Source organism: Narcine bancroftii, chromosome 1 (genome assembly GCF_036971445.1).
Source record: "Narcine bancroftii isolate sNarBan1 chromosome 1, sNarBan1.hap1, whole genome shotgun sequence".
NCBI classification, from domain to species: Eukaryota; Metazoa; Chordata; class Chondrichthyes; order Torpediniformes; family Narcinidae; genus Narcine; species Narcine bancroftii.
The window spans coordinates 3282913-3310823 of NC_091469.1; the positions used below are offsets into that span (position 1 = coordinate 3282913).

The following is a 27911-nucleotide window of genomic DNA, read 5'->3' on the forward strand; positions in this document are numbered from 1 at the left end:
TATATAAATAATAACAGAAAAAAGGAAAAAGAAAAGGAGAAAAACTCAAACCTCTGCTGAACACTGTTGCCAGATGCTACATATGATTAATATTAAAAGAAAAACGAAGGTAGGAAAAAGTTTTTTTTTTTAAAAAATGGAAAAGATAAGTCAGACAATTTAATTACATTGAGATGAAATTATAAAGTAAGAAGGTAAGTCGTGAGTGACCTCCATAATGTCTGAAATCTTGCATCTGAATAACAAATCTTTTCCATATTCAAACAGGACATGCAACCACTGATCATGAGTAGGTGGGGCAGCATCCTTCCATTTAAGCAAAATTGCTTGCCTTGCCAAAAGAGAGGCAAAGGAGATAGCACGACTCTAAACCAAAGAGAAAGAAGAATCATTCCCTCCCATTGTGCTAAAGAGGGCCACCAAAGGATTTGGTATTAAATCTATGTTAAAAAATTTTTTTGAAGTATGGAAAACCTCTCTCCAGTAATTTTCTAGACTTGGACAAGTCTAGAACATATGAACTAATGACACTTCTCCACTCTTACACCTGGCACAGCAAGAACCCTTATCTGAATTGAAATGAGATAATTTAGCTTGAGACATGTGCTCTGTGTTTGACTTTAAATTGTAATAAGCAGTGATGAGCACATAATGAAGAGCTATTAAGCAACTTAAGAATTGTATCCCAATCCACTCCGATATCGTCAAATTTAAATCCTTTTCCAAAGCATTTTTAATTCTAACTCACGAAGTTTGATTTAAACATAAATTTCTTGTAAATAGTAGGTATTAAATTTTTATTGAGAAGGCATTAAACTTAAAAACTCATTTACATTATTTGATTCAGACTCTCTTCGAAAATCAGGTAGTTGTGATTCAAGAAAATGCTGGACGTAAATATCTAAAAAAAAAAGAAATTTGGGCAGGCTAAATTTTTACAGAAAGCTGCTCAAATTATGCAAAATATCCATCAATGAACAGAACCTTAAAACTTTTAACACCTTCTCTATTCCACCTTGAAAAGTGGCATCATGGAAAGGTTTTTTAAAAAAGTGATTGAATATGATAGGGCTTAAAAGAGAGAAATTATGAAATGCAAAATGTTTTCTAAACTGTGTCCAAATTCTTATAGAATATTTAACTATTGCATTATCTGTTAACTTAGTTGAAAATGGAAGTGAAGAGCCAAGAAGTGCTAAATTAGACAAATTTTGGGGGAAATTCAGCTCCATTGATACCCATACTGGGCAGTCAGAGTGATTATGAAAAAAGGACCATATATTGACTGCCCAATAATAAAATCTAAAATTATGCAGAGCCATTCCACCATTTCTTGTAGGTCTTTGTAGGAAGACTTTATTAAAGCGGGCATGCTTACCCTTCCATATATGATATAGCCAAATCAAGTAGGTCAAAAATGATTTAGGAACAGATTGAAAAAAAAAAGGTACAATTTATGTAATATATTCCTTTTAATAGAATTTATACAGCCTACTAAAATTATGGACAAAGGTGACTATTTGGTCAGATGCTTCAAATGTTTAAGCATAGCAAGATAATTATCCTGAAAAAGAAGTTTATAATCATTTGCAATTGTAATACCATGATAGGTAAGCTGATTTTTAACTGTCTTAAGAGGAGAGCCATTGCACATTGCTGCAGCAAAGTTCAGTGAAGAAGTTCACTTTGCTCTAGCTGCCCATGCTAACTCCTGATGCCCCAAACACAGACTTGTCAGATTTTCCACCAGCTTGGTCATCCAAGCTCCCAAAGCTTTGAACAACGTAGTACTTTCTGCAGTAAAATGTGTGATCCATGTAAGTTGATTTCATGCCCCCCCCCCCCCCCACAAATTTGACCTGAAAAATTGGGCCAAAAAAATTTGACTTGTATGAGTATATATCCAGTTTCTGTACTGTAATGTTCTATGGTTTAAGGTTAGTCCTCCAATCTCGAATATCAGCCTTGATTATACTGTACATGCTTCATTCTGATATGGATGCAAGACTGCTATGAACTGTGCTGAGCCATAAATGAAACTGTAATGGAGGACAAGACATGCAAGAATAAAAATGTTATGGTCCTTGGGATGCAAGCAGTAAAGCTATGCTAGAAAACATTGTAGCGAGGTAAAAGCATGTTAAGTGGTTGACTGAAAATTAGAATCAAAGATTAAATTTGCCAAAGTCTGAGTAGAAGGCCACTGGTCTGTTACACATGAACATTTTCCACAACGTTGAATGGACAGGTTGGTTGATCTTTGTTCCCTATCAGAGATATACTGTAAAATATGGGTACACTGCAAAATCTGCAAGGGAGGTGATAGAAACCATAAACACAGAAACTCTCTGGCCTTAGTCTACATTTGGCTCAAAGTTCTGATCCACACGGCCTGACAGCATTGCAGAACATGTTTGGAGATCAAATTTCAACTCAGCAAAGCAAACAAGCTTTTTTTATGTTTCTTTTCTGCCATAAATGCATAAAGGGACATGTTAAACAACTCCACGTCCATCAGATCTAATTGTCCCTTTATAGGTTGACTGGGAATATAAGAGAATAACGTGGTAACATTTCTGTTTTCATATTTTTAATAAATTAAATATTCATCTCTCCTTTCGAGGTTGTTTTTCAAGAAAAAAAAAGTTTCTCTTTGGAACAATTCTGATGTCCTGACAGTGGCACAATGTGTTCCAGGGTGAAGGACTCTGAATCCAGAAATTTGGTTGCCATAACATTGAAATTAACTTCTTCATCACTTAGTAGTAGAATAAACACCAGATTCTCTATTTAAGTTTGAACTGCTTAGATATCATACCTGGTGATCCAAGGCCATGAAAAATGATTATAATTTGTATTTGCATTGTAAAATATTGAGGAATGTATTCAAATTGTGCTTGCATCAAGCCACAATTGGAGTTATTTATAAATATGACCATAATGTTGCTTAAAGAAGGAAGAATATCTGAAAGGAAATTTAGAGAGAATTTCAGGATTCATTAATTTCAAATCCATTCAATTGCAGCTGAAGTGTTCAAGGTATGAAGGTGATGGTGTCTTCCGAGGCAGCTCTTAGAATTGAGGATAACTTGCTTTCTAATTCAGTTTTGAGAAGTGAAAGATGCCTTTGTACAAAATCTTTAAGTTGAATGGTGACAACATGGTCTGGTGAGCACAAGGTCCTTGCCTAGTGTTAAGAAAATCAAAAATAATTGGGAGACTGGCCAGGGTAAATCTTGCATTGTAACCCCTGTACCTTGATTCTTTCCCTCTTTTAGTTTCTCTTACCTCAGTCTCCCAAACTGCCTCAATCAGTCTCCCCTCTCTATTGACACCCATGCCTTCACACACCATCTTTCTTTTAATTTTCTGTTTGATCTACTCCTGTAACCTCACTGCACTCTTTCATAAGAATGTAAGAAATAGGAGGCAGATTAGGCCATTTATTATTTGGAATGCTGCTGCACCATTTATCAAGCTCATGGCTGATCTACCTTTGTTATTTTCCTGAAATATTCCTATATCCTTTGATTTTCCACACTATCCAGAAATCTCAGAAATGAACTTTGTATTTGAGCTTCCCAGAGTAGAACATTCTCTGAGTAAAGGAATTTCTTCTCTGTTCAAAACAGTCTATCTGTTATATCAGTGAGATCTCATTTGAGATTCATCAACCAGGAAAACCTCTTCATGTCAACCCCGATAAGAACTTTGTTTCAATGAGATCTATTTTACACTTAAGAGAATACAAGCCTAGTTGCCTCAACCTCAACTCGTTCAACAAATTCACCATATCTGATAGGTCAATCTTTGCTGCATTCTCTCTATGGCAATTTTTTAATATAGTTAAGGTCATCAAAGCTGTACACATGCCATGTGTGGTCTTAAGGTTATATACAACTGCAGAAAGAGATCTTTATTCCTCTATTCAAATGCACTCATAAATAAAAGTAACATACCATGTACTTGCTGCACCAACCTGTCAGATTTCACTTGTATGCATGAACATCAACATAGAACCATAGCACGAAACAGCACAGCAAACAGGCCATTCGGCCCTTTGAGTCTGCACCGCAAAAATCATACTGCTCGTCCCACTGACCTGCACCCATTCCATAACCCTCCAGACCTCTCCCATCTATGTACCTATCCAGTTTATCTTTAAAACTTAAGAGTGAGCCTGCATTTACCATGTCACACGGCAACTCATTCTGCACTCCCACCACTCTGAGTGAAAAAGTTCAACCCTGAACCTTCCCCTTTCACCCTAAAGCAATGTACTTTTGCATTTATCTCTCCTAATCTAAATAGAAAGAGCCTACAGGCATTTTCTCTGACTATACCTCTCCTAATTTTCTAAAGCTCTATCAAATTTCTCCTCATTCTTCTACGCTCCAAGGAATAAAGTCCTAACCTGTTTAATCTTTCCTTGTAACTTAACTCCTGAAGATCTAGCAACATCTCTGCACCCTTTCAATCTTACTGATATCCTTCCTGTAGTTTGGTGACCAGAACTGCACACAGTACTCCAAATTTGACCTCACCAATGTCTTGTACAATCACACCATAACATCCCAACTCCTGTACTCAATAGTTGGATTTATGAAGGCCAAGGGGCCAAAAGCTTTCTTCACATCCCTGTCTACCTGTGACACCACTTTCAGGGAATTATGAATCTGACTTTTTAGATCTCTCTGTTCCTTTGCACTCCTCAATGCCCTACCACTTACTGTGTATGTCCTACCTTGTTTTGTCCTTCCAAAATGCAGCACCTCACACTTTTCCGCATTAAATTCCATCTACCGCTTTCTGGCTCATTTTGCCAGTTGGTTGAGATCCCTCTGCAAGCTTTGAAAACTTGCTGTCCACAATGCCCCCAATCTTGGTGTCATCAGCAAACTTGCTGATCATTGATGTAGACAACAAATATCAATGGTCCCAGCATCAATTCCTGAGGCACACCACTAATCACAGGTCTTCAGTCTGAGAAGCAATTTTCCACCACCTCTGTCTTCTCCCATTCAGCCAATTTTGAATCCAGTTTACAATCCCTCCATGGATACCTAGTGTTTGTACCTCTGAACTAGCCTCCCATGTAGGACCTTGTCAAAGACCTTATTAAAGTCCATATGGACAACATCCACACCCTTTCCTTCATCTGTTTTTTTAATACAAAAATGTTTAAACCACAAAACATATATGAATCATTATATTCGAATGTATTTCAAATAAATACACATGGAACATATAACTTCCCCCCCCCCCCCCCCACTACCACTCCATCCACCCCCTCACCCTCCCTATAAACCCAAACCCCAAAGATAGAAAAAGGGAAAAGAAGGAAATCCAAACCATCAGTCACATAGCTAAATACCACAGACTAGATTAACACCACCACAATTTGCCATAGATAGTTCAAAATTTTAAACCCAGATAATCCAAATAAGGGCTCCAAACTTTCCAGTAGAAAAAAACTAATTATCACACAAATTATATGTTGTGATGGATGATGTTTATGCTCATGTTGAAATAACGAGACCACACCTGAAGTTGTCAACCAATGAAGAGAAAAGCATTTATTACAGTGTTATGAGGCTTGATTATAGACACACAACTTGTGACCTGGCGTCATGACATCTGAAATGCTAATGTCCTCATGATCTAGCTATGTTGAGTAGGCCAGGGCTTCTCAGTGCTGCTGAGTCACTATGCCTCGTGGTTGTAGTGGCTAGTTGCCAGTAGTTAGGAGGCTGTTGTGTCAAGCTATCACGAGACAGGAGCTGTTAGCGCTGGTTCTGCTCACTCCCTCCAAGCGTACCGCTACAACATTATCTTTTCCAGTGGAATACATGATCTCAATTCCATATGCCATCGTTACAAACTTAAATCAATCTAATTTTTCCAAGTAATCACTATACATTTTCTTGCTTCAGCTAGCGTTAATCTCAAAAATGCAATTTGATACCTAAATATTCTCAATTTCAAGCTCAACAATTTAACATAATAAAAATAATGTTGGTTCCATCGGCAATTCATTCTTAAAAACTTTCTCTAAAAACTCTTCGTCATGTCCAAAAAATTTTAACTGTATCTCATATCCAAGCAGAATGTAGGAAAGATCTTACTTCCTTATGACACCTGAAGCATCAATCTGAAGAAATTAAATTATCTCTTTAATTTTTCAGGAGTTAAATATAGCTGATATATCAAATTATAATGAACTAACCTATATCTCACATTAACAATCTTAGTCATACTATCTTTACATGTATTTCTCCAAACTTCCTGATTAATTATTATCCCTAAATCTTTTTCTCACTTTAATCTAGATTTATGTAAATCTAATTTGGGCATTTTACTAACATATATTTCAGATACAAATCATTTCTTCCCACCTTGCAAAAGCATAGACGACCACTCTGATCTTATAAGGGATCAATTTTGTCCCTTACTGCCATTTCACTCTCAACATACATGTAGAATCCCTTCAGGTTTACCTTCACATTATCTACCAAAGCAACCTCGTGTCTTTTTGCCTTCCTAATTTCCTTCTGAATTATTTTCTATACTCTTTCTAGTACCTCATTTACTCCTTGTTGCCTATACCTACTGTACATCTCTCTTCTTAACCAGATCTCCAAGGAAACCAAGGTTCCCTACGCCTGTTAACTTTGCCTTTAATTCTGACAAGAACATGCAAACTCTTCACTCTCAAAATTTTGCCTTTGAAGGTCTTCTACTTACTGAACCCATCCTTACCAGAAAACAACGTAGCCCAATCCACTTCTCCCAGATCATTTCTTATTTCCACAAAATTGGCCACCTTTCAGTTTGGAATCTCAACTCAAGGACCAGACCTATCCTTGATCATAATTAATTTGAAAATAATGACTTTATGCTTACTGGACTCAAAATGTTCACTTACACATACTTCTGTAACCTCACCTGCCTGATTCCCTGATAGGAGATCAAGTATTGCATTCTCCCTTGTTGGTACCTCTAAATATTGATTTAGAAAACTTTCCTGAACACATTTGACTAATCCCAAGCCATCCAGCTCTTTTACAGTACGAGTCCCAGTCAATAATATAGAAAATTAAAATCTCCCATCACAACTTTCTTTCTTGCATCGGTCTGGTATATCTTTACAGATTTGCTCCTCCAATTCTCTCTATTGGGCAGTCTATAATACAACCCAATCAGGGTGGTCACAGCTTTTCTATTCCTCTACTCCACCCATCTGGCCCCTGTAGACAAGCCCTCTGGGCTGTCCTGTCCTGTTTCTATTCCTCTCCCTCTACCACGAGGGAGGCAGAAGAGCATCTGCAGGACTGCTTTGAGTCGGTAGACTGGAACATATTCAAGAACATGCATAGACTAGAATGAATATGCAACAGGTGTTTCCGACTTCAGGATATGCAGAGGTGAGTGTGTGTCCACGTGCAAATACTAGGTGTACCCCAACCAGAAGCACTGGATGAATCAGAATCTGAAAGCTGCTGAGGACACTTAAGGCTGGGGATCGAGATCTTTACAAGAAGTCCAGGTATGATCTGCGGAAGGCCTTCTCTGAAGCAAAGTACTGAAGGAAACCAGAGAGAGATACATGCCAGCTATGGCAGGAAGTGCAGGTCATTGCAGCTCACAAAGCTAAGGTGAACACTATAGATGGCTGTGATGCTTCAATGAGCTGAACACTTTCTATGCCCACTTTGAGAAGAAAAACCAAACAATGCCTACTAGAATCCCAGAAAAGGCTGTGATATCTGATTCTGAGGGCGAAATCAGAGCATCATTCAAGAGGGTGTACCCTTGCAAGGTGTCAGACAGGGTACTGAAAATCTGCGCCAACCAACGAGCTGGCGTGTTTACGGACATTCTCAACCTCTCATTGTGGCAGTCGGAGGTTTCCACCAGCTTCAAAAGGGCATCAATCATCCCAGTACCCAAGAAGAGTGGCGTGGCTGCGTCAACGACTACCGCCCAGGAGCGCTAACTTCTACTTTGGAGGCTGGTCATGACCAGAATTAACACATATCTAAGTAAAAATATGAACCCACTGCAATTCACCTATCGTCACAATTGCTCCTCTGCAATATTGCTGGCTCTCCACTCAGCGCTGGATCACCTTGTAAACAGCAATCATACATATGGCTGATCTTCATCAACTGCAGTTCAGCCTTCAATACCACTATTCCCTCAGTGCTGGTCAAGAAGCTACAAACTCTGGGCCTCTGTACTCCCCTCTGCAACTGGATCCTTGACTTTCTCATCAGAAGACCATAGTCAGTATGCTTCCTCCTCACTGATTATCAACGCAGGTGCTCCCCAATGATCTGTGCTCAGCCCACTGCTCTACTCGTTATACACCCATGACTGTGTGGCCAGGCACAATTCCAATGCTATCTGCAAGTTTGCGAATAACACCACAATTGTCCTCAGAATCACAAATGGCAATGAGGAAGAGTACAGGAGGGAGATGAATCAGCTTGTTGAATGGTGTAACGACAACAACCTTGTACTCAATATCATCAAAACCAAGCAGATGATTGTGAACTTCAGGAGGAAGTCAGGGGAAACACGACCCAGTCCTCTTTTGAGGGATCAATGGTGGAGTGGGTCAGGAACTTCAAATTCCTGGGTGTCAATATCTCTGAGGAAGTGCCCTGAGCCTCCACATTGATGCAATCACAAAGAAGGCTCACCAGTGGCTATACTTTGTGAAGTGTCTGAGGCGGTTTGGTATGTCACCCAACGTCTCATAAACTTCTACAGGTGTACCATGGAGATCATTCTGGCTGGTTTTCCCTGAGGGTGGCACAGACTCATGGGCTGAAATGGCCTGTTATTATGCTGTATGTCTAAACGTAAAATATTAAATTTAAAATAAAAAAAAAATCCCCACCTTCCCATCTCTACCATGTAAGACATTTGTGAACAGACTTGGATTATGTGAGTGCTTGAACAGTTTTTTGATTTTTTTTTTTTACACATGAATAAAGAATACCTTCTCCACAATGTAAATCTTTGTACTCTACCAGTCATTAACTGAAATTAGAAGAGTGAATATGTACATTTCAAATTATGAAGAAAATATCCATTTTGATTTAACAGAAGACCAGATGACAAGTTGCACTGTTTTTAATCTTGAGTGAATGGAGGTATCTTTCACAAATCTCGTCCTGTTAATCTTTTCTTAGACATGTGTTCAGGATTGAGGGTGACTTCCACTCTGGTTAGTGGGTTCTGAGATTGGAAAGAAGGTCATTGCAGGACTGCAGTCTCTTTCACAGAAGGGTGAGATAGTGCCTGATGGGATGGACAATGTGTATGGTGGTCTCTTTTTTTTTCTGCCACTTATGCAAGGCTCCCAATTTTGGCCTAGTGGTTTTCACTACCATCCCAAATGGTCTTTCTCCACATAATGTTCATGGGTTTGAGAGTCTCAGGAGCCAGTGGGGATGTTTATCTAATTGGCCTATTTGTGATTACATTATAAACAGCTACATTCTTTCTACATTTTAATTAAATTTCATGATGTACAGTCTGATTATTGTGACAGCACATTTACCAATCTAGCATTTGGGCAATCTAAACTCAAACTTCATTACAATATTAGGTGACTTCTATTATGTTGTGGCCATGTCTGTTTATTTGATTTTTGCTGTCTGCAGATTGGTTGCAGCTTTTGTCTCCACAACAGCATAGTCTGTGAATCAAACAGAAAAGTAGAGACAGATGAAGAACTGAGATGATGCACATTGTCAGAAGTTGGTAGTTAGTTTAAATGTATGGCTTCCTTAATTGAGATCATGGTTACCTTATTTGGGTGAATGTGTTCTGTTCCTTGTTGGATGACTGGAAGAACTGAGGTGTTCTACACTGTTACTGGCAACCTCATGTTGCTTGAGTCATACATCCAGCTGGCTGATCATGAAATGCATTGACAGCTGTTGTCAAAATCTGTTGGATTTTATCCTGACCTCTCAGCCAAAGCTGAAAAAATGAAGAGTTGCTTCATTTGGGAAGGAAATTGGTTAATTGTTTAAAATAAAATTTCTTAAAAACCTTTAAAATATTAAACCAAACTGTAAGATAGAACTGGCACAGCAAATGCTGTTCTAAGCTGTTGCTTTTAGCCATTTGACACCTTCATTATATCAGCATATTTCAGAACTGTTAATAACATTGAATTAAAAAACTTATCAAGCCCTGAGCAAAATTGATGTTCATAAGCATACATTGGCAAAAAAATTTGAATTGATGTAAATTGTAATTAACTCGAGGATTGCGAAGGAGTTTGATCCTAATCTCAGGTGCTGTTTGTAGAGATTTCATACTTTCTGTGTTTGTACGAGTTTCCTCTCTCATCTGAAATACTTGCTGGCAGGCTAACTGGCTGCAACAAATTGGCTCCACAGTATATGACTGGGAGGGAGGAGGGGAAGAAAGTATTTATGTGAGAGGATTTTTGGGAGGATTGGTGAAGGGAAGAGAAAGCAATTTGGGTTTTGTTGACAGTTGTGGTAGGTGCAAAAGGCAAAGTCTAGTTCATTTCTGAAGCAATAAATGGTAGAACTGCCTCAAAACTTCCAAGAATTTGGCATAAAATCTTGCGGGTAGCCAGTGGTTGTAGAGTTGAATATGGTTATGGAGCTGAAGAATGGGTTACGGAGCTATTTTCAGAATGGTGCAGCATTTCATGTATTAGGGGTGGGAACAGAGAATGGAGACGCGCATAAGCTAATGTGAATCAAGTATGGATTGAAGTCTTCATTGCTAAGCTCATTAACTTTGGAAGCAGGATGACTGACTGATCTTGATCCATCCATCCTCAAATGCTCTTTCTTGTCATGGTCATTAGAAAATTCCCTCTAAGATTATCCCCAATACCATGTCACCTTGATCAATTTTCAGTTGAAATTCTCACATGTACTTTTGTTGTAACTAAAATTATTTTTTTCCAATTTATCCCTGCCAAGTTTTCACTCCAAGTCTGCAGTCCATATTCTGTTCTGCTTGTCTCTTACCCATTTGATTTGAGTTAAGCAGCTGAGATTTTAAAGTTCTTCCCATTGTTTTCAATTCTTCCATGCTATCTCTGCATCATTTTTGGTCAACACCTTCAATCCAACAGACCTTTGATTTAAGCACTCCTACGAATTTGAAGAAGCCTTCATCTCTTGGTTTAATTGTTCCACTATTAACAACCATATATTTAGATATCAAGGCCCTTCCTTGGGAATTCTCATCTGCACTCCTCCAATTATTTAGCTCTCTTTTATTGAACTGTGTGCTTCTCTCCAAGTAGTTTGTGTCATCAAGAAGTTCAACCTTGTTTTAAAATTTGGGTAGAGAACACATGCTCTGAAATTTTTGGTAAACTCTCTTTTTATGACTTGGTGTTACAGTTTGTTCCAGAAGACATCTGGGAAGCTTGGGCAACATTATTTAAATGTATTTTCTTCATTTGTGCTCCTAATAAAATATTTTGAATGGTCCACGGCAAGAAAAAATCCTGTCCTTATGGGACCATGTATTTTATTTTTAAAAAATAAAATACACAACTAGTTATTACTCATCACTGAGCTGGTCCAAAAAAATTGATAACTGAGATGAAAAAGTTGTTTGTTTTTTCAAGTCAATGTGTGTGATAAATGCCCAAATGTTGTTTGTAAGTAAAATAAGGATAAAAGGCAAGGATAATTGAATGGAATGGCTTGTATTCTCTGGCAATGTTTTTATTGAAGTGTACAAAATTCTTGGAGATCTTTTTTTTAAAGCACAGAACAGGCCAGTTCAGCCCTACTAGTCCATGCTGTAGCAAATCCCAACCCTCCTAGTCCCACTGACCAACACCCGGTCCACACCCCTCTAGTCCCATCCTATCCAATCTTTCCTTAAATGTAACCAATGATCCCGCCTTGACCACGTCTGCTGGAAGCTCATTCCACATCCCCACCACCCTCTGCGTAAAGAAATTTCCCCTCATGTTCCCCTTATAATTTTCCCCCTTCAATCTTAAACCATGTCCTCTAGTTTGAATTTCCCCCTTTCGTAATTGAAAAAGCCTATCCACATTTACTCTGTCTGTCCCTTTTAAAATCTTAAACACCTCTATCAAGTCCCCTTTCAATCTTCTACGCTCCAGAGGAAAAAGCCCCAGTCTGCACAACCTTTCCCTGTAACTCAGGCCCTGAAATCCTGTCAACATTCTCGTGAACCTCCTCTGCACGCTCTCTATTTTGTTTATATCTTTCCTATAATTTGGTGACCAAAACTGTACACAGTACTCCAAATTTGGCCTCACCAATGCCTTGTACAATTTCATCATAACCTCCCTACTCTTGAATTCAATACTCCGATTTATGAAGGCCAACATTCCAAATGCCTTCTTCACCACACCATCTACCTGAGTATCAGCCTTGAGGGTACTATTTACCATAACTCCTAAATCCCTTTGTTGCTCTGCACTCCTCAATTGCCTACCATTCAATGTATATGACCTATTTAAATTTGCCTTTCCAAAATGTAGCACCTCACACTTATCTGTATTAAATTCCATCAGCCATTTCTCAGCCCACACCTCCAGCCTTCCTAAATCACCTTTTAATCTACGGTAATCTACCTCACTGTCCACAACACCACCAATCTTTGTGTCATCCGCAAACTTGCTTATCCAATTCTCCACCCCTACATCCAGATCATTAATATATATGACAAATAATAGTGGACCCAGGACCGAACCCTGAGGAACTCCACTAGTCACCGGCCTCCAATTGGACAAACAATTTTCTACCACTACTCTCTGACACCTCCCATCCAACCACTGCTGAATCCATTTCACTACCTCCTTATTTATACCTAATGCCTCCACCTTTTTTCCTAACCTCCTGTGGGGAACTTTGTCAAAAGCTTTACTAAAGTCCAAATAGACAACATCCACAGCTTTCCCTTCATCAACCTTTTTTGTAACCCTCTCAAAGAACTCAATCAGGTTTGTCAAGCATGATCTACCCCTGACAAAACCATGCTGATTACTCCCTATCAATCCCTGTACCTCCAAAAATTTGTAAATAGCATCCCTCAGAATACTTTCCATCAACTTGCCCACCACAGACGTCAGACTTACAGGCCTATAATTCCCAGGTTTGCATTTGGACCCTTTCTTAAACAGAGGAACCACATGCGCCACCCTCCAATCCTTTGGTACCACCCCCGTGGCCAGTGACATCCTAAATATCTCTGTTAATGGCCCCACTAACTGTCCACTAGCCTCCCTGAGTGTCCTAGGGAATATTTTGTCCGGTCTGGGAGATTTATCCACCTTTATCTTTTTTAACACAGCCATCACTACCTCCTCGGTTATCCTTATATGCTTCATGACCTCTCCACTATTTTTCTTTACTTCAACTGGTTCAACATTTTTTTCCCTAGTGAATACCGAGGCAAATAAATCATTCAAAATTTCCCCCATTTCGTCAGACTTCTCACTCAGCCTACCCTCGCTATCTACAAGGGGTCCAATTTTATCTCTCAGTAATCTTTTACTTTTAATGTACTTAGAGTAAAAATAAATCCAAAGGGTTTCTATGTCAGCCAAAGCCTCTTCATGCCTTTTTTTGGCCTTTCTAATTTCTTTCTTAAGATTCCTTCTACACTCCTTGTAGTCCTCCTTCAACTTCTCAGCTCCTTGCTCTTTATACCTCTTGTACACCTCCCTTTTTCTCCTAACCAAATTTCCAATATTCCTCGAAAACCAAGCCTCCCTATGACTTCCAGCCTTTCCTTTGATCCACACTGGGACATAACTTCTCTGTGCCCTCAAAATTTCTTTTTTGAATATCCTCCATTTTTCATTAACATCCTTACCTGAAAATATCCTGTCCCACTCAATACTCCCCAAATCCCTTCTTATTCCTTCGAAATTTTTTCTTTTCCAATCCAGAACCTCAACTTTAGGCCTCTCCTTGCTCTTCCTTAAAACTACCCTAAAACTAACAGAATCTTGAAATGATAGATGTCAAGACATTCTTTCCCCTGGTTTAACTAATACTAATCTGATCAACAACCATATTTTTTCTTCCATAATGCACAAATACTCATTTACCAACATTGGACCCTTGCCCACTAAGGTAATGTATCTATATCTCTGCAGAATCTCTGCATCCTCTGCACAATATTCCACTCAGTTTAGTGTCATCAGGAAACTTGGATACACTTCAGTCAAACTCCCCCTTCCAAATCATTGAGACATTGTGATCAGTGGTGGACTTCTGATCACAAACTTCTGCAGTCTTCCTCTCATCAATGATCATCAATCAGAAAAGCATTCATTTATCTCAGCTGTCTCCTGTTGATTCATTCATGTTACCTCCAATCTGATCGATGTTTTTTTATGTGTCATCTTATTGAACACTTTCTTGAAATCAAAGAATACAATATCCAACTATGCCTCTCTATTCTCTGTGCTCTTCACATCCTCAAAGAACTTCAGTCAATCTATCAAACATGACCTGTCCTTCCTGAATCCAAGCTGTGTTTGCTGGGTAGAAATGTTGGCAGGAGTTCCTGTTTTGAAAGACACTGTTGCATACTTGGATATTGGCCATAGTTGGAAAGTAAGCCCTTGCATTTTCATTCTCATAAAGGCCTGAAGCTCCATTTTGGCTGAAAATGCTTCCAAACAGTTATTGCAGGATGTTTTAATGTAGAATAAATGGAAAGTGGAAACAAATTCATTTGGAATACTAAAAAGGGGAATCATTTTGAGGACACCGAAAAACAATGGGGAGTGCAATTTACTTGAGTGGGGAGCTGGCAGAGGCTTGATGGGTCAGTGTTATTCATCTGTAAAGAGATCTGGGGTGAAGATTGCTCTAAGCTTGAACAATTCCTTAACCCTTCAAGGGCAGAACAGCATGAATAATTTGGAGAATCTGAGACAAGTATGAAATATTGAAATCAAATGAAAAGAATTGGAAAGAGGATTGAAATAAATAACTTGATGGACTGGATGCAAACAACTTGTAGGATCTTGGATTTAAAATAATAGGATTAGAAAGAAAATGGAGGTAAAAAGATTTCAGCCAGAGAATGGGAGTGACTGGAACTCTTTGTCTGTAAGGGAGGTAGGGCATTTGAAAAAAATACTTGGATGTGCCCTTGAAGAGCTGTAATTTGACAGGATGTGGGTGGGGTATGAAGTTAGAATAAGGCTACATTAACCGTCCTCAATATGATGGAATGAATGGGTTGCTGGGTTTTGCATTTTCTCGGATACCATTAAATCGGTTTCGACTCCTCGATCAGCCATTGCTAATCTCGCTGGTGAAGTGTAACTCTGAGCATTTTGCTACAATTGAGGGGACCGTTAGGCGTTGATATTCGGACTTTGCAATAACTTGAAGTTGCGTCTGTGTGTGGTGTTCTCTTCCTCCCGCGCGTAATTTTCCAGAGAGCGAAGACCAGAAACGCAATAGTGATGTGGCTGAGCTTCCACTGGCTTTTATTGAGCGAGTGTGGGTGGCTCCAGTCTGCTGATGTCACCGATGGAAGCCAGGCGAGAGCTTCAAGGAGCCTCATTGTTGGTTGTCGAGCATAAGCGAGTCTCCCCCGTCCTGGGGGTGTGTACGCGTGGGCTGGGCATCGGGCTCTTGTGTTGTGCCGTCTCTCCGCTGCGTCGAAAAACGAATTCGCCAGCAGACCCCTTGAATGGGATTTGAATTCTTGCTCCCGCAAAATGGGCGCAGCGTGTGTTCGCTAACTCCCGGATCCGACTGGGAAAGAAAATTCATTCATTTGTCAACCACCATCCCTTTCCCTGGTGTGAAGAGAGAATCCTGAGGAGGGATTGAAGTCGGAATTCTTTTTCTGAACTTGGAAGACGGCTTTTAAACAAAAAACCAAAGGTGACAAGAAAAAGACGAGTCGAATTGAAGTTTAACAGATGAAAATGCTGGAGATTTGTCGTAAGCTGGTGGGGTGTAAATCAAGGAAGACGCTCTCGGCTTCATCCAGCTGTTACTTCGAAGGTAAGGTTTGAAGTGACGTCGGAAATCGGGTGAGAGAGGCCCTGAAGTAAATTCCTGAGCTCTGGAAAAAATAATTTGCAGAGGCCTCTGCTCTCTTGCGGCTGAGGGGGGGGGGGGGGGGGGGGAGAGAGAGATAGCGGTCTGCGTAAACATACGTCAACGTACGTCAACAGCGGTCTGCGTAAACATACGTCAACGTACGTCAACAGCGGTCTGCGTAAACATACGTCAACGTACGTCAACAGCGGTCTGCGTAAACATACGTCAACGTACGTCAACAGCGGTCTGCGTAAGCACGTACGTCAACAGCAGGATTTGGGAAGACATTTTGCTCTTTGCCGCTGGAACCGCGTTCTCCTCCTTGTCATCGTCCGGACTTGTCCCAAAGAAACTGGCGCTCGCAACTGCACAGCGTCACGTGAAGCCCCACGGACTCGTCAATTGTCCACTGTTAACATTCGAACTTTTACTCAGTTTTAGCCCTTCGGACAATCGAGCAATTCTTTCCAATGTGTCTTTTCCAGTGCTTTGGCACCACTTCTCCGTTCAGATCGGAATTCCTTCTTTTCCCCACCAATTTGCGTCCACTTTACGCTTGGGACCATTTTTAGGGAACGGTTCGAATAATCGGTGAACAATTCTTTTTTTAATAAAATTGGAATAAATATTGAAATGGGATGATTTTGATTTGACTTCCTTTAAATAATTAAGATGCACGGCACGTTCTCTTTCAAGGGAATTTGTAAGAGGAAGTTGATGAGAAAGTTGGTATTTCTTAAAAAGTTAATGCATCTTTGCCACTTTGAGATAACCTGGCAGGATAATCTCCCTCAGACTACATGTTCTTGTCTGCCATTGTTTTTAGAACAAAAGATTTGAAATGTATTATGAGCAATTTCACCAATGTATGTTTTGGTCTTTTAAAAAAGATTTATTTGCACCTTGTTCGTTAAAATACAATGGAAATTACATTGACATTTTAACTTTCCCAAATATCCAATTTTATGGACTGGTATAATTGATTTTTTTTAGTTAATAGTAACAGTATTTAGTGATTAGTGAAATGCTTTTAAAAATGTAATGGGGAGGGACATGGGAATGGAAAGTATGGAAAGAAAGAAGAGATGACACAAAGTCGTCTTGAGGTTGAAGATGCGGAGCAGTCGTTGGGCTTGGAATCATTCGGCTGATTATATGGATTATATTTTGTGTTTGATTAAATAATTAATAGGTATCTGGCTGGGGGTTGGATGACATTGAAAATTTTGATAGTCATCTGCCACTAGTGGGTTCACCACACCCACTTTTTTAGGGTATTACTACTTTTGGGTGGTTTTATTTTGTATTTTTTAAATTTTATTTTGGAGGAGGTTTTTATTTTTTGGAAGAATTATAGATGGTGTAAATATATTAGTAGTTAAAAAAGATGTCTCAATTGAATTTTGCTACTTTTAATGTGCAGGGGTTAAATAATCCAAATAAGAGAAAGAGAATATTGGTCTATATATTTTAAAAAAAGAAAATTGATATTGTTTTTTGTTACAACAAACACATTTGACTGAGAAAGAACATTTGAAATTGAAAAGGGATTGGGTGGTCATGTTTTTTTTCTTTTAATTCTAAGGCAAGACGAGTAGCGATTTGGATTCATAAAAATTTACCATTTGAATTGGAATCTTCAGAGGGGTATGCTGACAGAGTATTAAGAGTGAACTGTAAAATTTTTGCTGAATCGTGGACTTTGTTGAATCTTTATGCCACTAATATAGATGATGAGCGGTTTATTTCACAAGCTTTCTTATTGTTTTAGTTGGTGGTGATTTTAACTGTCTTCTCAGCCCTTTATTGGACAGAAATCCAAAAAGTATAAGGAAATCAAAGATAGCAACACAAATCAATGCGTTAATGAAAGATTTAAATTTGATGGCTATTTGGAGAAAAGTTAATCCTACAGAGAAAAATTTCTCTTTTTATTCTTCGAGACATGATTCGTTTTCCAGAATTGATTTATTTTTGCTATCAACACATTTACAAAATAGAATATTACAAGCTGAATATAAAAGTAGAGTTATATCAGATCATTCACTTTTTTTGTTCTTGTGAAAGTTCAGAAGTAGTACGTCCGTCGTTTAGATGGAGGTTTAGTTATTGAAGAAACCAGAGTTTGTTACTTTTGTTAAAGAGCAGATTTCTTTATTTTTTACTGAAAATGTTCATTCTGTGGATAGTCATTTTGTAATATGGAATGCTTTAAAAGCTTATTTGAGGGGGAAGATCATTAGTTATTCTACGAAAGTTAAGAAACATATTTCGCAGAAAGTTTAGAGTTAGAAATAAGATTGCTGAATTAGAGAAGGATTTTCAGAAAGGTGTAACAAAGATAAAAAAAAGTTGCACTAGGGAGGTTGAAATTACGTTATAATACTTTACAAACTTATCAGTTTGTGCGCTTAATTAATCGATCTAAATAATGTTATTATGAGTTGGGGGTAAGAGCTCATAAGGTACTTGCCTGGCAATTGAAAGCCAAACAGGTGTCTTGGACTATTAATGCTGTTAAGAAGAATTCAATAATAACTTGTAAGCCTCAGGAAATTAATGACCAGTTTTATTCATTTTATTTAAAATTATACACTTCTGAGGGGAAATGGGATAATGGTTCTATTGATTCTTACTTATCTAAATTAAAGTTACGGTATTAGATGGAAATGATGTTCAGGAATTGGAATCTCCATTTTCGGATTTTGAAATTAAGGAAATGCCTAATGGAAAGTCCCCAGGGGATGATGGATTCCCTGTGGAATTTTATAAACTTTTTTTATGATGATTTTTCTAATGAATTTGGGGAAGTGTTGAATCAAGTTACTGAAGATCAGAAGTTACCAGAATCATGTTCAAGTGCTTTATTAACTGTTATTCCAAAAAAAATAGAGATCCATTAAAAGTGTCTTCATATAGACCTTTCTCTTTTTTAAATGTGGATTATAAAATTATAGCGAAAGTATTAGCTAATAGACTTGCTAAATATTTGCTGAAATTGGTACACATTGATCAAACAGATTTAAGAATAGAAATGCATCAGACAATATATTTCGATTAATTACCTTGGTCAACGCATATCGAAAGCAACCTAACCATCCTATGGTGGTTGCATTAGATGCAGAAAAAGCTTTTGATAGGGTTGAGTTGGATTTTTTATTTAAAATGTTAGAGAAATTTAAATTTGGCCCTTTTTATTGGTTGGGTTAAGGCTTTGTATACAAACCCAATTGCTAGGGTGGTGACAAATGGACAGATTTCTTTACCATTTAAATTGACTCGTTCAACTCGACAGAACTGTCCATTGTCACCAGCCCTATTTGTGTTGGTTATTCAACCGTTAGTTCAGGTTATTAGACAAAATGACGAAATTAGAGGGATGAGGGTTAAGAATAAAGAATATAAAATTAATTGGTTTGTGGACGATGTGTTGGTATATTTGACGCAACCAGAATGGTCGTTGAAACAATTGCAAAAGTGTTTGTTGAAATCTGGAGAATTATCGGGATATAAAGTTAATTGGGATAAAAGTGAAATTTTGCCAGTTGGAGTGGGAGATTTTCTTTGGCTTGGCTTTGCGGATGAAGATTTATGGAGGGGTAAATGTCCACGTCAGCTGCAGGCTCGTTTGTGGCTGACAAGTCCGATGCGGGACAGGCAAACACGGTTGCAGGGGAAAATTTGTTGGTTGGGGTTGGGTGTTGGGTTTTTCCTCCTTTGTCTTTTGTCAGTGAGGTGGGCTCTGCGGTCTTCTTCAAAGGAGGTTGCTGCCCGCCGAACTGTGAGGCGCCAAGATGCACGGTTTGAGGCGATATCAGCCCACTGGCGGTGGTCAATGTGGCAGGCACCAAGAGATTTCTTTAGGCAGTCCTTGTACCTCTTCTTTGGTGCACCTCTGACACGATGGCCAGTGGAGAGCTCACCATATAACACGATCTTGGGAACGCGATGGTCCTCCATTCTGGAGACGTGGCCTACCCAGCGCAGTTGGATCTTCAACAGCGTGGATTCGATGCTGTCGGCCTCTGCCATCTCGAGTACTTCGATGCTAGGGATGAAGTCGCTCCAATGAATGTTGAGGAAGGAGCGGAGACAACGCTGGTGGAAGCGTTCTAGGAGCCGTAGGTGAATTCTGAATTTAAAACAATTACAAAATTAAGGTGGACAAGTAAAATTAAATATTTAGGTGTGTTTATGGATACGAATTATCAATCATTATATCAATTAAATTATGTACCTATATTACGACGGATTAAAGCAGATTTGATTAAGTGGAAAGATCTTACATTAACTTTGATTGGTCGGGTTAATTGCATTAAAATGAATATTTTTCCTTGAATTCAATATTTATTCCAGTCACTACCTTGTTTACGTTCTAAGGGCTTTTTTCAAGATTTGAATAAAGTAGTGCGAGAGTTTTTATGGAAAGGTAAACTAGCTCAAATGGCGTTGCATAGACTTGCATGGAAGTACACATTGGGCGAACTACAATGATCACATTTTCAAAATTATTATGAAGCGGCCCAGTTGAAATTTATTAGTAGATTGATGGATTTAGATCAGCCTCCTAGCTGGGTTAAAGTGAAGATGGCGTGTATTCCTAGGGTTGAAATACATGAATTTATATTTTGTTGGAATTTGATTTTGTTACAGCAATATGATATGCCGATATTGAAGCATTTATTAAAGATTTGGTTTAAAAAAAAAATAGGGTGTTAGGGTCAAAAGATAAATGATCTATTTTAACTCCATTGTATAACAATCAGCTTATTCCTTTTTCAATGTTTAATAATCATTTAAAGATTTGGGATTCTAAAGGTATAAAGACAATACAAGATTGTTTTGTAGAGGGGCAATTTCTTTTAATCAATTGAGAGAAAGATTTGATGTACTTGTAAATTTTTTTGTTTGTTATTATCAACTTAGGGCTTTGATAAAAGATAATTATGGTAGAGAGATGATTTTACCGACTTTGTCGAGATTTGAATCTTTGATTTCCTCTATACCGAAAAAGGGTTATATTTCAGTTATGCATAATTTGTTACAAGATAGTATGGATAAACCAGATTGGGAGAAATCTAAACTTAAATGGGAGAGTGATTTAGTATTTATTTTTCCTGAAGAAGATTGGGTGAATAATTACATTGTCAAGACAATGCAATTAAATTGACTAATGTGCGATATGGAATGGTTAATTATAATTGTTTACATCAATTATATTTGACCCCGGAAAAGTTGAAAGAAATATGGGTTTAGTAATTCGGATTCTTGTTTTAGATGTGGTTAATGTATTGGAACTTTTTTACATGCTGCATGGAACTGTGTTAAAGTTCAATCATTTTGGAGAAATTATATAATTTTATACTACCATTAGATCCAACGATTTTCTTGTTGGGAAATTTGTATTCGTTAAGGGGAATGGGATTGGATAAAATTCAAATTGCTTTTGTACGTTTGGTGTTATCAGTAGCGTGTAAATGTGTTGCTAGTACTTGGAAGGATGATACTGAGATTAATATAGCATGTTGGCATAATGAATTGAAAGTATGTGTTGTTATGGAAAAAATTACTTATACTTTACATGATAATTATTCTTCTTTTGTTAGTAAGTGGTCTCTGTATTTGAAATATATGCATTTAGATATGCTTTGAAATGTTTTTAACATTTATAATATTTTTTATATATATAATCTTTTTTTTGCTCCCCTTAAGGGAGTTGGCTGGAGAGGTAGGAGGGGGTGAGGGATGGGTATTAATGAAAATTTTTCTTTGACTATTTCTGTATTGTATGTTATGTTTTTATCTTTTAAATAAAGTTTGCAAAAAAATATGTGATGGGGAGGATGAATCACCAATTTTCAATTGACACCTCCCAATCAAGGGAATCAATGTTCTGCTGTTGCACTCTACTTGTGTGGAAAAATGTAGAAGCAAACTTATTGGTAACTAAGCAATTTGTACTAAGTAGTATAAGGAAATCAAAAAGGGTTGAAAGAATGATGGTCAAACACTAATTCTGTAAGCCTGATAATAAGACCATAAAACATAGGAGCAGAAAGAAATAAGCTATTCAGCCCATCAAGTCTGCCCTGCCATTTATGAGGTGATCCATCTTCCCACTCAGCTACACTGCCTGACCTTCTCCCATAACCTCTGATTTCTTTATAAGCACCCAATGTCCTGGCCTCCGCATCCATTTGTGGCAATAAATTCCACATATTTACCACCCTCTGGCTGAAAAAAATTCCTCTACATTTTTGTTCTAACTGGACGCCCTTCAATCCTGAAGTTGTGCCCTCTTATCTTAGACTCTCCCACCATGGGAAACAACCTTTCTACATTGAGTAAACCACTATTGTGCCATGATTGGCTGCTGCCAGCTGGACGCGCCTCCCGAGACTGATCCTACCCATAGCTCCTTGTATGTTCCCCATTCTCTTTGCTTTGATCAGTCAGACGTTGATGGTAGTTCCTTTTTTTAGTTAATAAAAGCCTGATGGTTTCACAACATCAGTCTTTTTGTGATTATTGATGGTAGATCAATTTTATTAACTAAATATTTCCAAAACAAAAAGCATGGAACAGTACCTGAAACCTGAGAAGCTTGACTTTGACCCTCAGTTGCCCAAACACTTCTAAACTTTGGCTACACTGCTTTGAAAATTTCCTGGCACAGGCCACAGATGCCATCACCATGGACACTTACTGACTGAGACTATTCCTGTTGTGTATCAGGGCCAAAAATGTTCCCAATGATCAGTGACACCAGCTTGTACCAAGCAGCTGTGGAGACTCTCAAGGCCCAGTATCGCAGGAAGGTTAATGAGGTCTTTGCCAGGCATTTCCTGGTCACCAGAAAACAGCAACCTGGTGAATCGAGTGCCAAGTACATGTGGGCCCTCTGGATCCAGTGTAGACCGTGCAACTGTAAAGCCACGTTGGCCAGCCAGAACGCAGAGGACGTCATCAAAGACGCATATGTGGTCGGCATCTGCTCCGGGTACATATGGCTATTAGAGCAAAAAAAATTCTCGATCTGTAAAGGGCTGTTTAACTTAGATTCACGGGAGGCAGCCCTCCAGAACTCAGATTTCTACTTGGCTGCTTGGTCACCATGGGTGCCGCTATCCTGTGATGGGACATCATCCCACACCGTGAGTGACTGGTCCCCTATAACATCCCACTGCTCTAGTAATCTGACCTCAGCTGCCATTGTGGGAGATCTCTTCAAGTGTTACTTTTGCAGGCAGGATCATCATTTGAGGAAACCCTGCCCTGCCAAGGATGCAGTATGCTCCAGTGCTAGAAAAAGGGGCATTACATCAAAGTTTGCCCGTCCAAACCATCCGCAAGATCTAGCAGCACCGCATGTGGACAGTCGCCACTCCAGGCAGCATGATCAGTGCCATCTTCCCAGGCATATAATACCGAGAGGTCAAGGCCAACCATCTTGGGGCCAGGGGTGGTTATCTTGGGCGTGGGAGCACCCATCAGACTTGGACAATGAATTCATACTAGCCTCCATCGCCCTGAAACAGGAGGCCCTGAACAAACTCACAGGCTTCCGGGAAAGGTGGTGGAGACAGGGTCGATTTTGTCATTTAAGCAAGAGTTGGATAAGTATATGGATGGGAGGGGGATGGAGGGATATGGACAGAATGATAGAAAGTGGGATTAGAGGAGGGTACTTGGATCAGTGCTGACTAGAAGGGCCAAATTGGCCTGTTTCCATGCTGTAATTGTTATATGGTTCATGATGATGCCCAGATAAACGGGTGCATTATCAACTGTTTATTCGATAGCGGGAGTACAGAAAGCTTTATCCATTCGATACCGCTAAACGATTGTCCCTTAAGTTCAACCTGACAAGTACAGGATATCACACGTCCAAATAATACACGTCAGCCACCCTGAGGTCCTGCATAGTGACCTCACTGTTGGAGCCATAGTGTACAAACGCTTCAGACTGCTTGTTATTCCACAACTCCGTGCCCCATGCTACTGGGGCTGGATTTCCAGTACAGACTTCAGAAAGTTACTCTGTGCTTCGATGGGCCCCTTTCCCCCCCCACCGTTTGCAATGAACAATTCACAGACTGCCCCCTGCAGGCAATGTTTGGTCTCTCAACCCTCCAGGACAACCACCCCCCTCCACTGTTCGCCATCCTCAATCCCGATTGCAAGCTGGTGGCCACTAGGAGTAGAAGGTACTGTGCGGCTGACAGGGCATTAATTAAGTTCAGCGCTTATTGGGTGAGGGCATCATTGAGGCCAGTCATAGCCCTTGGAGGGCTCAGCTGGTTGTGGTGAAGAACAGGTATGGTTGTGGTTGTGGTGAAGAATAGGATGGTCGTAGACTATAGCCAGACCATCAACTGGTATACACAGCTTGATGCTTATCCCCTTCCCCACATGTCCGATTATGGTCTACCATATTCCACAATATCAAGTATTTTCCACAATCGACCTGAAGACGGCATTTCACTAGCTCCTGATCTACGTAGAGGACTGCCAGTATTCGTTGTTTGAGGCAAATGGCTGCCTCTACCATTTCCCCTGGGTCCCTTTTGGTGTCACAAATGGGGTCTCCGTCTTCCAGTGGGAGATGGACCACTATGATCTACAGGCCACCTTCCCATATCTAGGTAACATACTATCTACAGCTTCGACCTGCAGGATCATGATGCGAACCTCTGCAAGTTCCTCTGGGCAGAAAAATGCATGAACCTTACTTATAACAAGTATAAATGTGTGTTCCGTGTAGCACAACTAGATATACTTGCCTGCGTGGTCAAAAACTGAGTCATTGGCCCCAACCTGGACCAAAGGCGAACCAGAGTGAAGGAATAGATGTAGGGGAGAAGGATGAAGTTGAAGACAGAGAAGTTGTCTGCACCTTTAGTAATCAATGGAGAACAAGAGAAGGAGATTTTTCTTAAATGCATTTATTTCAATGCTAGGCATATTGTGAGAAAAATAGATGAGCTTAGAGTATGGATAGATACTTGGAATTATGATGTGATAGCCATTAGTGAAATATGGCTGCAGAAGGGATGCGATTGGTAACTAAACATACAAGGATTTTGTTGCTTCAGGTGAGATAGAATAGGTGGAACAAGAGGGGAAGGTGATGCTTTGCTTGTTAGAGTATTACCGAGGGCTTGACTAGAGAAGCAGTATGGGTTGAATTGAGGAGTGGAAGAGAAATGGTAACACTTATGGGGGTGTATTATAGACCACCTAATGTGGAGAGGAAACTGGAGGAACAAATTTGAAAGGAAATAGCAGATTTTTGTTGTAAGCACTGGGTTGTGATTGTGGGAGATTTTAACTTTCCACGCCTTGACTGCGACACCCATACTCTAAATGAGCTGGATGGTTTGGAGTATGTTAAATGTGCAGGATAGTATACATACCTGTATATACATTTATACATATCAAATGAAAGGGCAGTGGTGGATCTGCTGTTAAGAAATGAGAGCAGTCTGATGATAGAGTTATGTGTTGGGTAGCTCTTTGGGTCTAGTGATCACAATACTATTGGTTTCAAAATAATTATGGAGAAAGATAGGTCTGTGCCCAGGGTTGAGATTTTTGATTGGAGTAAGGCTAATTTTGAGGAGATGAAAATGGATTTGGAAGGTGTGGACTGGGATACATTTTTTGGGAAGGTTGTGGATGAAAAATGGGAGTTCATTCAAAGGTGTAATTTTGGGGTACAGAGACAGTATATTCCTGTTAGGATGAAATGAAAGATTAAAAGTTTTAGGAGCCTTGGTTTTCAGGGGTTATTGGAAATATGGTTCAAAAAAAAAGAGAGGGGTATACAAAAAGTATATACAGCATGAAATAAATGAAGTGTTAAAGAAATATAAAGAATGTAAAAAGAATCTTAAGAAAGAAATTAGAAAAGCTAAGAGGAGATGTGAGGTTGCTTTGTCAAGTAAGGTGAAAATAAATCCAAATGATTTCTACAGACATGAGGAACAAAAGGATAAAATTGGTCCCCTCGAGGATGAGAGTGCAAGGCTATGCATGGAGCCAAAGAAGATGGGGGAGATTTTGAACAGTTTTTTTCTTCAGTATTTACTAAGAAGAAGGATATTGATCTGTGTAAAGTAAGGGAAATAAGTAGGAAAGTTATGGAAACGATGATTAATGAAGAAGTAGTACTGGCACTTTTAAGGAAAATAAAGGTGGATAAATCTCCAGGTCCTGACAAGATGTTCCCTAGAACCTTGAGGGAGGTTAGCGTAGAAATAGTAGGGGCTTTGACAGAGATATTTACAATGTCATTAGTAATGGAAATTGTGCCAGAGGATTGGAGGATAACTCATGTAGTTCCATTGTTTAATAAAGGTGCTAAGAGTAAATCTAGTAATTATAGGCCTGTAAGTTTGATGTCAATGGTGGATAAGTTGATGGAAAATATTCTTGGGAGATGGTATATATATAAATATTTGGATAAGCAGGGTTTGATTAGGAACAGTCACCATGGATTTGTGAGGGAGGATCATGTTTGACAAATCTTATTAAATTTTTTGAGGGGATTACTAGGAAAGTTGATGAGAGTAAGGCAGTGGACGTTGTGTATATGTGGACTTTAGTAAGGCCTTTGATAAGGTTCCTCAGGGAAGGTTCAATCATTATGTCTTAACATTGAAGTAGTAAAATAGATTCAACAATGGTTAAATGGGAGATGCCAGAGAGTAGTGGCAGATAACTGTCGGATTCGAAGCCGGTGATTAGTGGTGTGCCTCAGCGTTTAGTATTAGGTCCATTATGGTTTGTCATAAACATTAATGATCTGAATGATGGGGTGATAAATTGGATTAGCAAGTATGTGAATTATACTAAGATAGGAGCAGCTGTAGGTAGAATTTATGCCAGTGAGAAGACTGGGCTGAAAGATGGCAGATGGAGTTTAATGCGAGGTGTTACATTTTGGTAGGGCTAATCAAAATCAGATATATATAGTAAATGGTAGGGCAATTAAGAGTGCAGTAGGACAGAAGGATCTAGGAAGAATGGTACATAGTTCCCTGAAGGTGAAGTCACATGTGGATAGAGTGGTAAAGAAAGCTTATGGTATATTGTCCTTTATAAATCAGAGCATTGAGTATAGGAGCTAGAATGTGATGTTAAAATTGTATAAGGCATTGGTGAGGTCAAATTTGGAGTATGGTGTACAGTTTTGGTCACCAAAACATAGGAAAGATATCAACAATTTGGAGAGAGTTCAGAGAAGACTTACTAGAATGTTGCTGGGGTTATATGGTCAAAATTGTTGGGAAAGGATAAATAAGTTAGGTCTTTGTTCTTTGAAGTGTAAGAGGTTGAGAGGGGATTTCATTGAGGTATTTAAAATTATTAGGGGTATAGATTTGACGTAGAGAGGCTTTTTCCTTTAAGAAAGGAGGAGATATAGAGGACATGAGCTGAAAGTTAGGGAGCAAAAGTTTAGAGGAAACATGAGGGGGAGGGTTCTTTTCTCAGGGAGTGGTGGGTGTGTGGAACAAGCTTCCAGATGAATTGGTGGAGGCAGGCACGATATTAGCATTTAAGGAGAAATTGGATATGTACATAAATGGGAAAGGAATGGAGGGTTATGGGTTGAGTGTAGATCAGTGAGGTTAGATGGGAGAAAGTGTTTGTTTTGGACAAGAAGGACCAAGTTGGCCTGATTCTGTGCTATAATTGCTATATGGTATATGGACCACATGTGTCTGCTGATGGAGCTACCCCTCCCACATACCCTCCAAGCTCTGAAGAGATACCTCTGGTTCTTCTCATACTACGCTCATTGGGTCCCCAACTAAGCAGACAAAATTCTCCCAT

At 39.1% G+C, this 27911-nt stretch overlaps 1 protein-coding gene across 2 annotated transcripts in view; it reads left to right on the plus strand.

Moving 5' to 3' along the window:
- Positions 1-27911, plus strand: part of abl1 (c-abl oncogene 1, non-receptor tyrosine kinase) — a 194745-nt gene that overhangs the window by 34445 nt on the left and 132389 nt on the right. The window contains exon 1 of one of the 2 annotated variants that reach the window (XM_069918704.1): positions 15253-16034. The exons of the other annotated variant lie outside the window; for it this stretch is intronic. Within the exon in view, the coding sequence (XP_069774805.1) occupies positions 15950-16034 (85 nt within the window). The 5' untranslated portion in view covers positions 15253-15949. Of the gene's footprint in view, positions 1-15252; positions 16035-27911 lie in introns of those variants that run through there. 2 annotated transcript variants of the gene reach the window in all.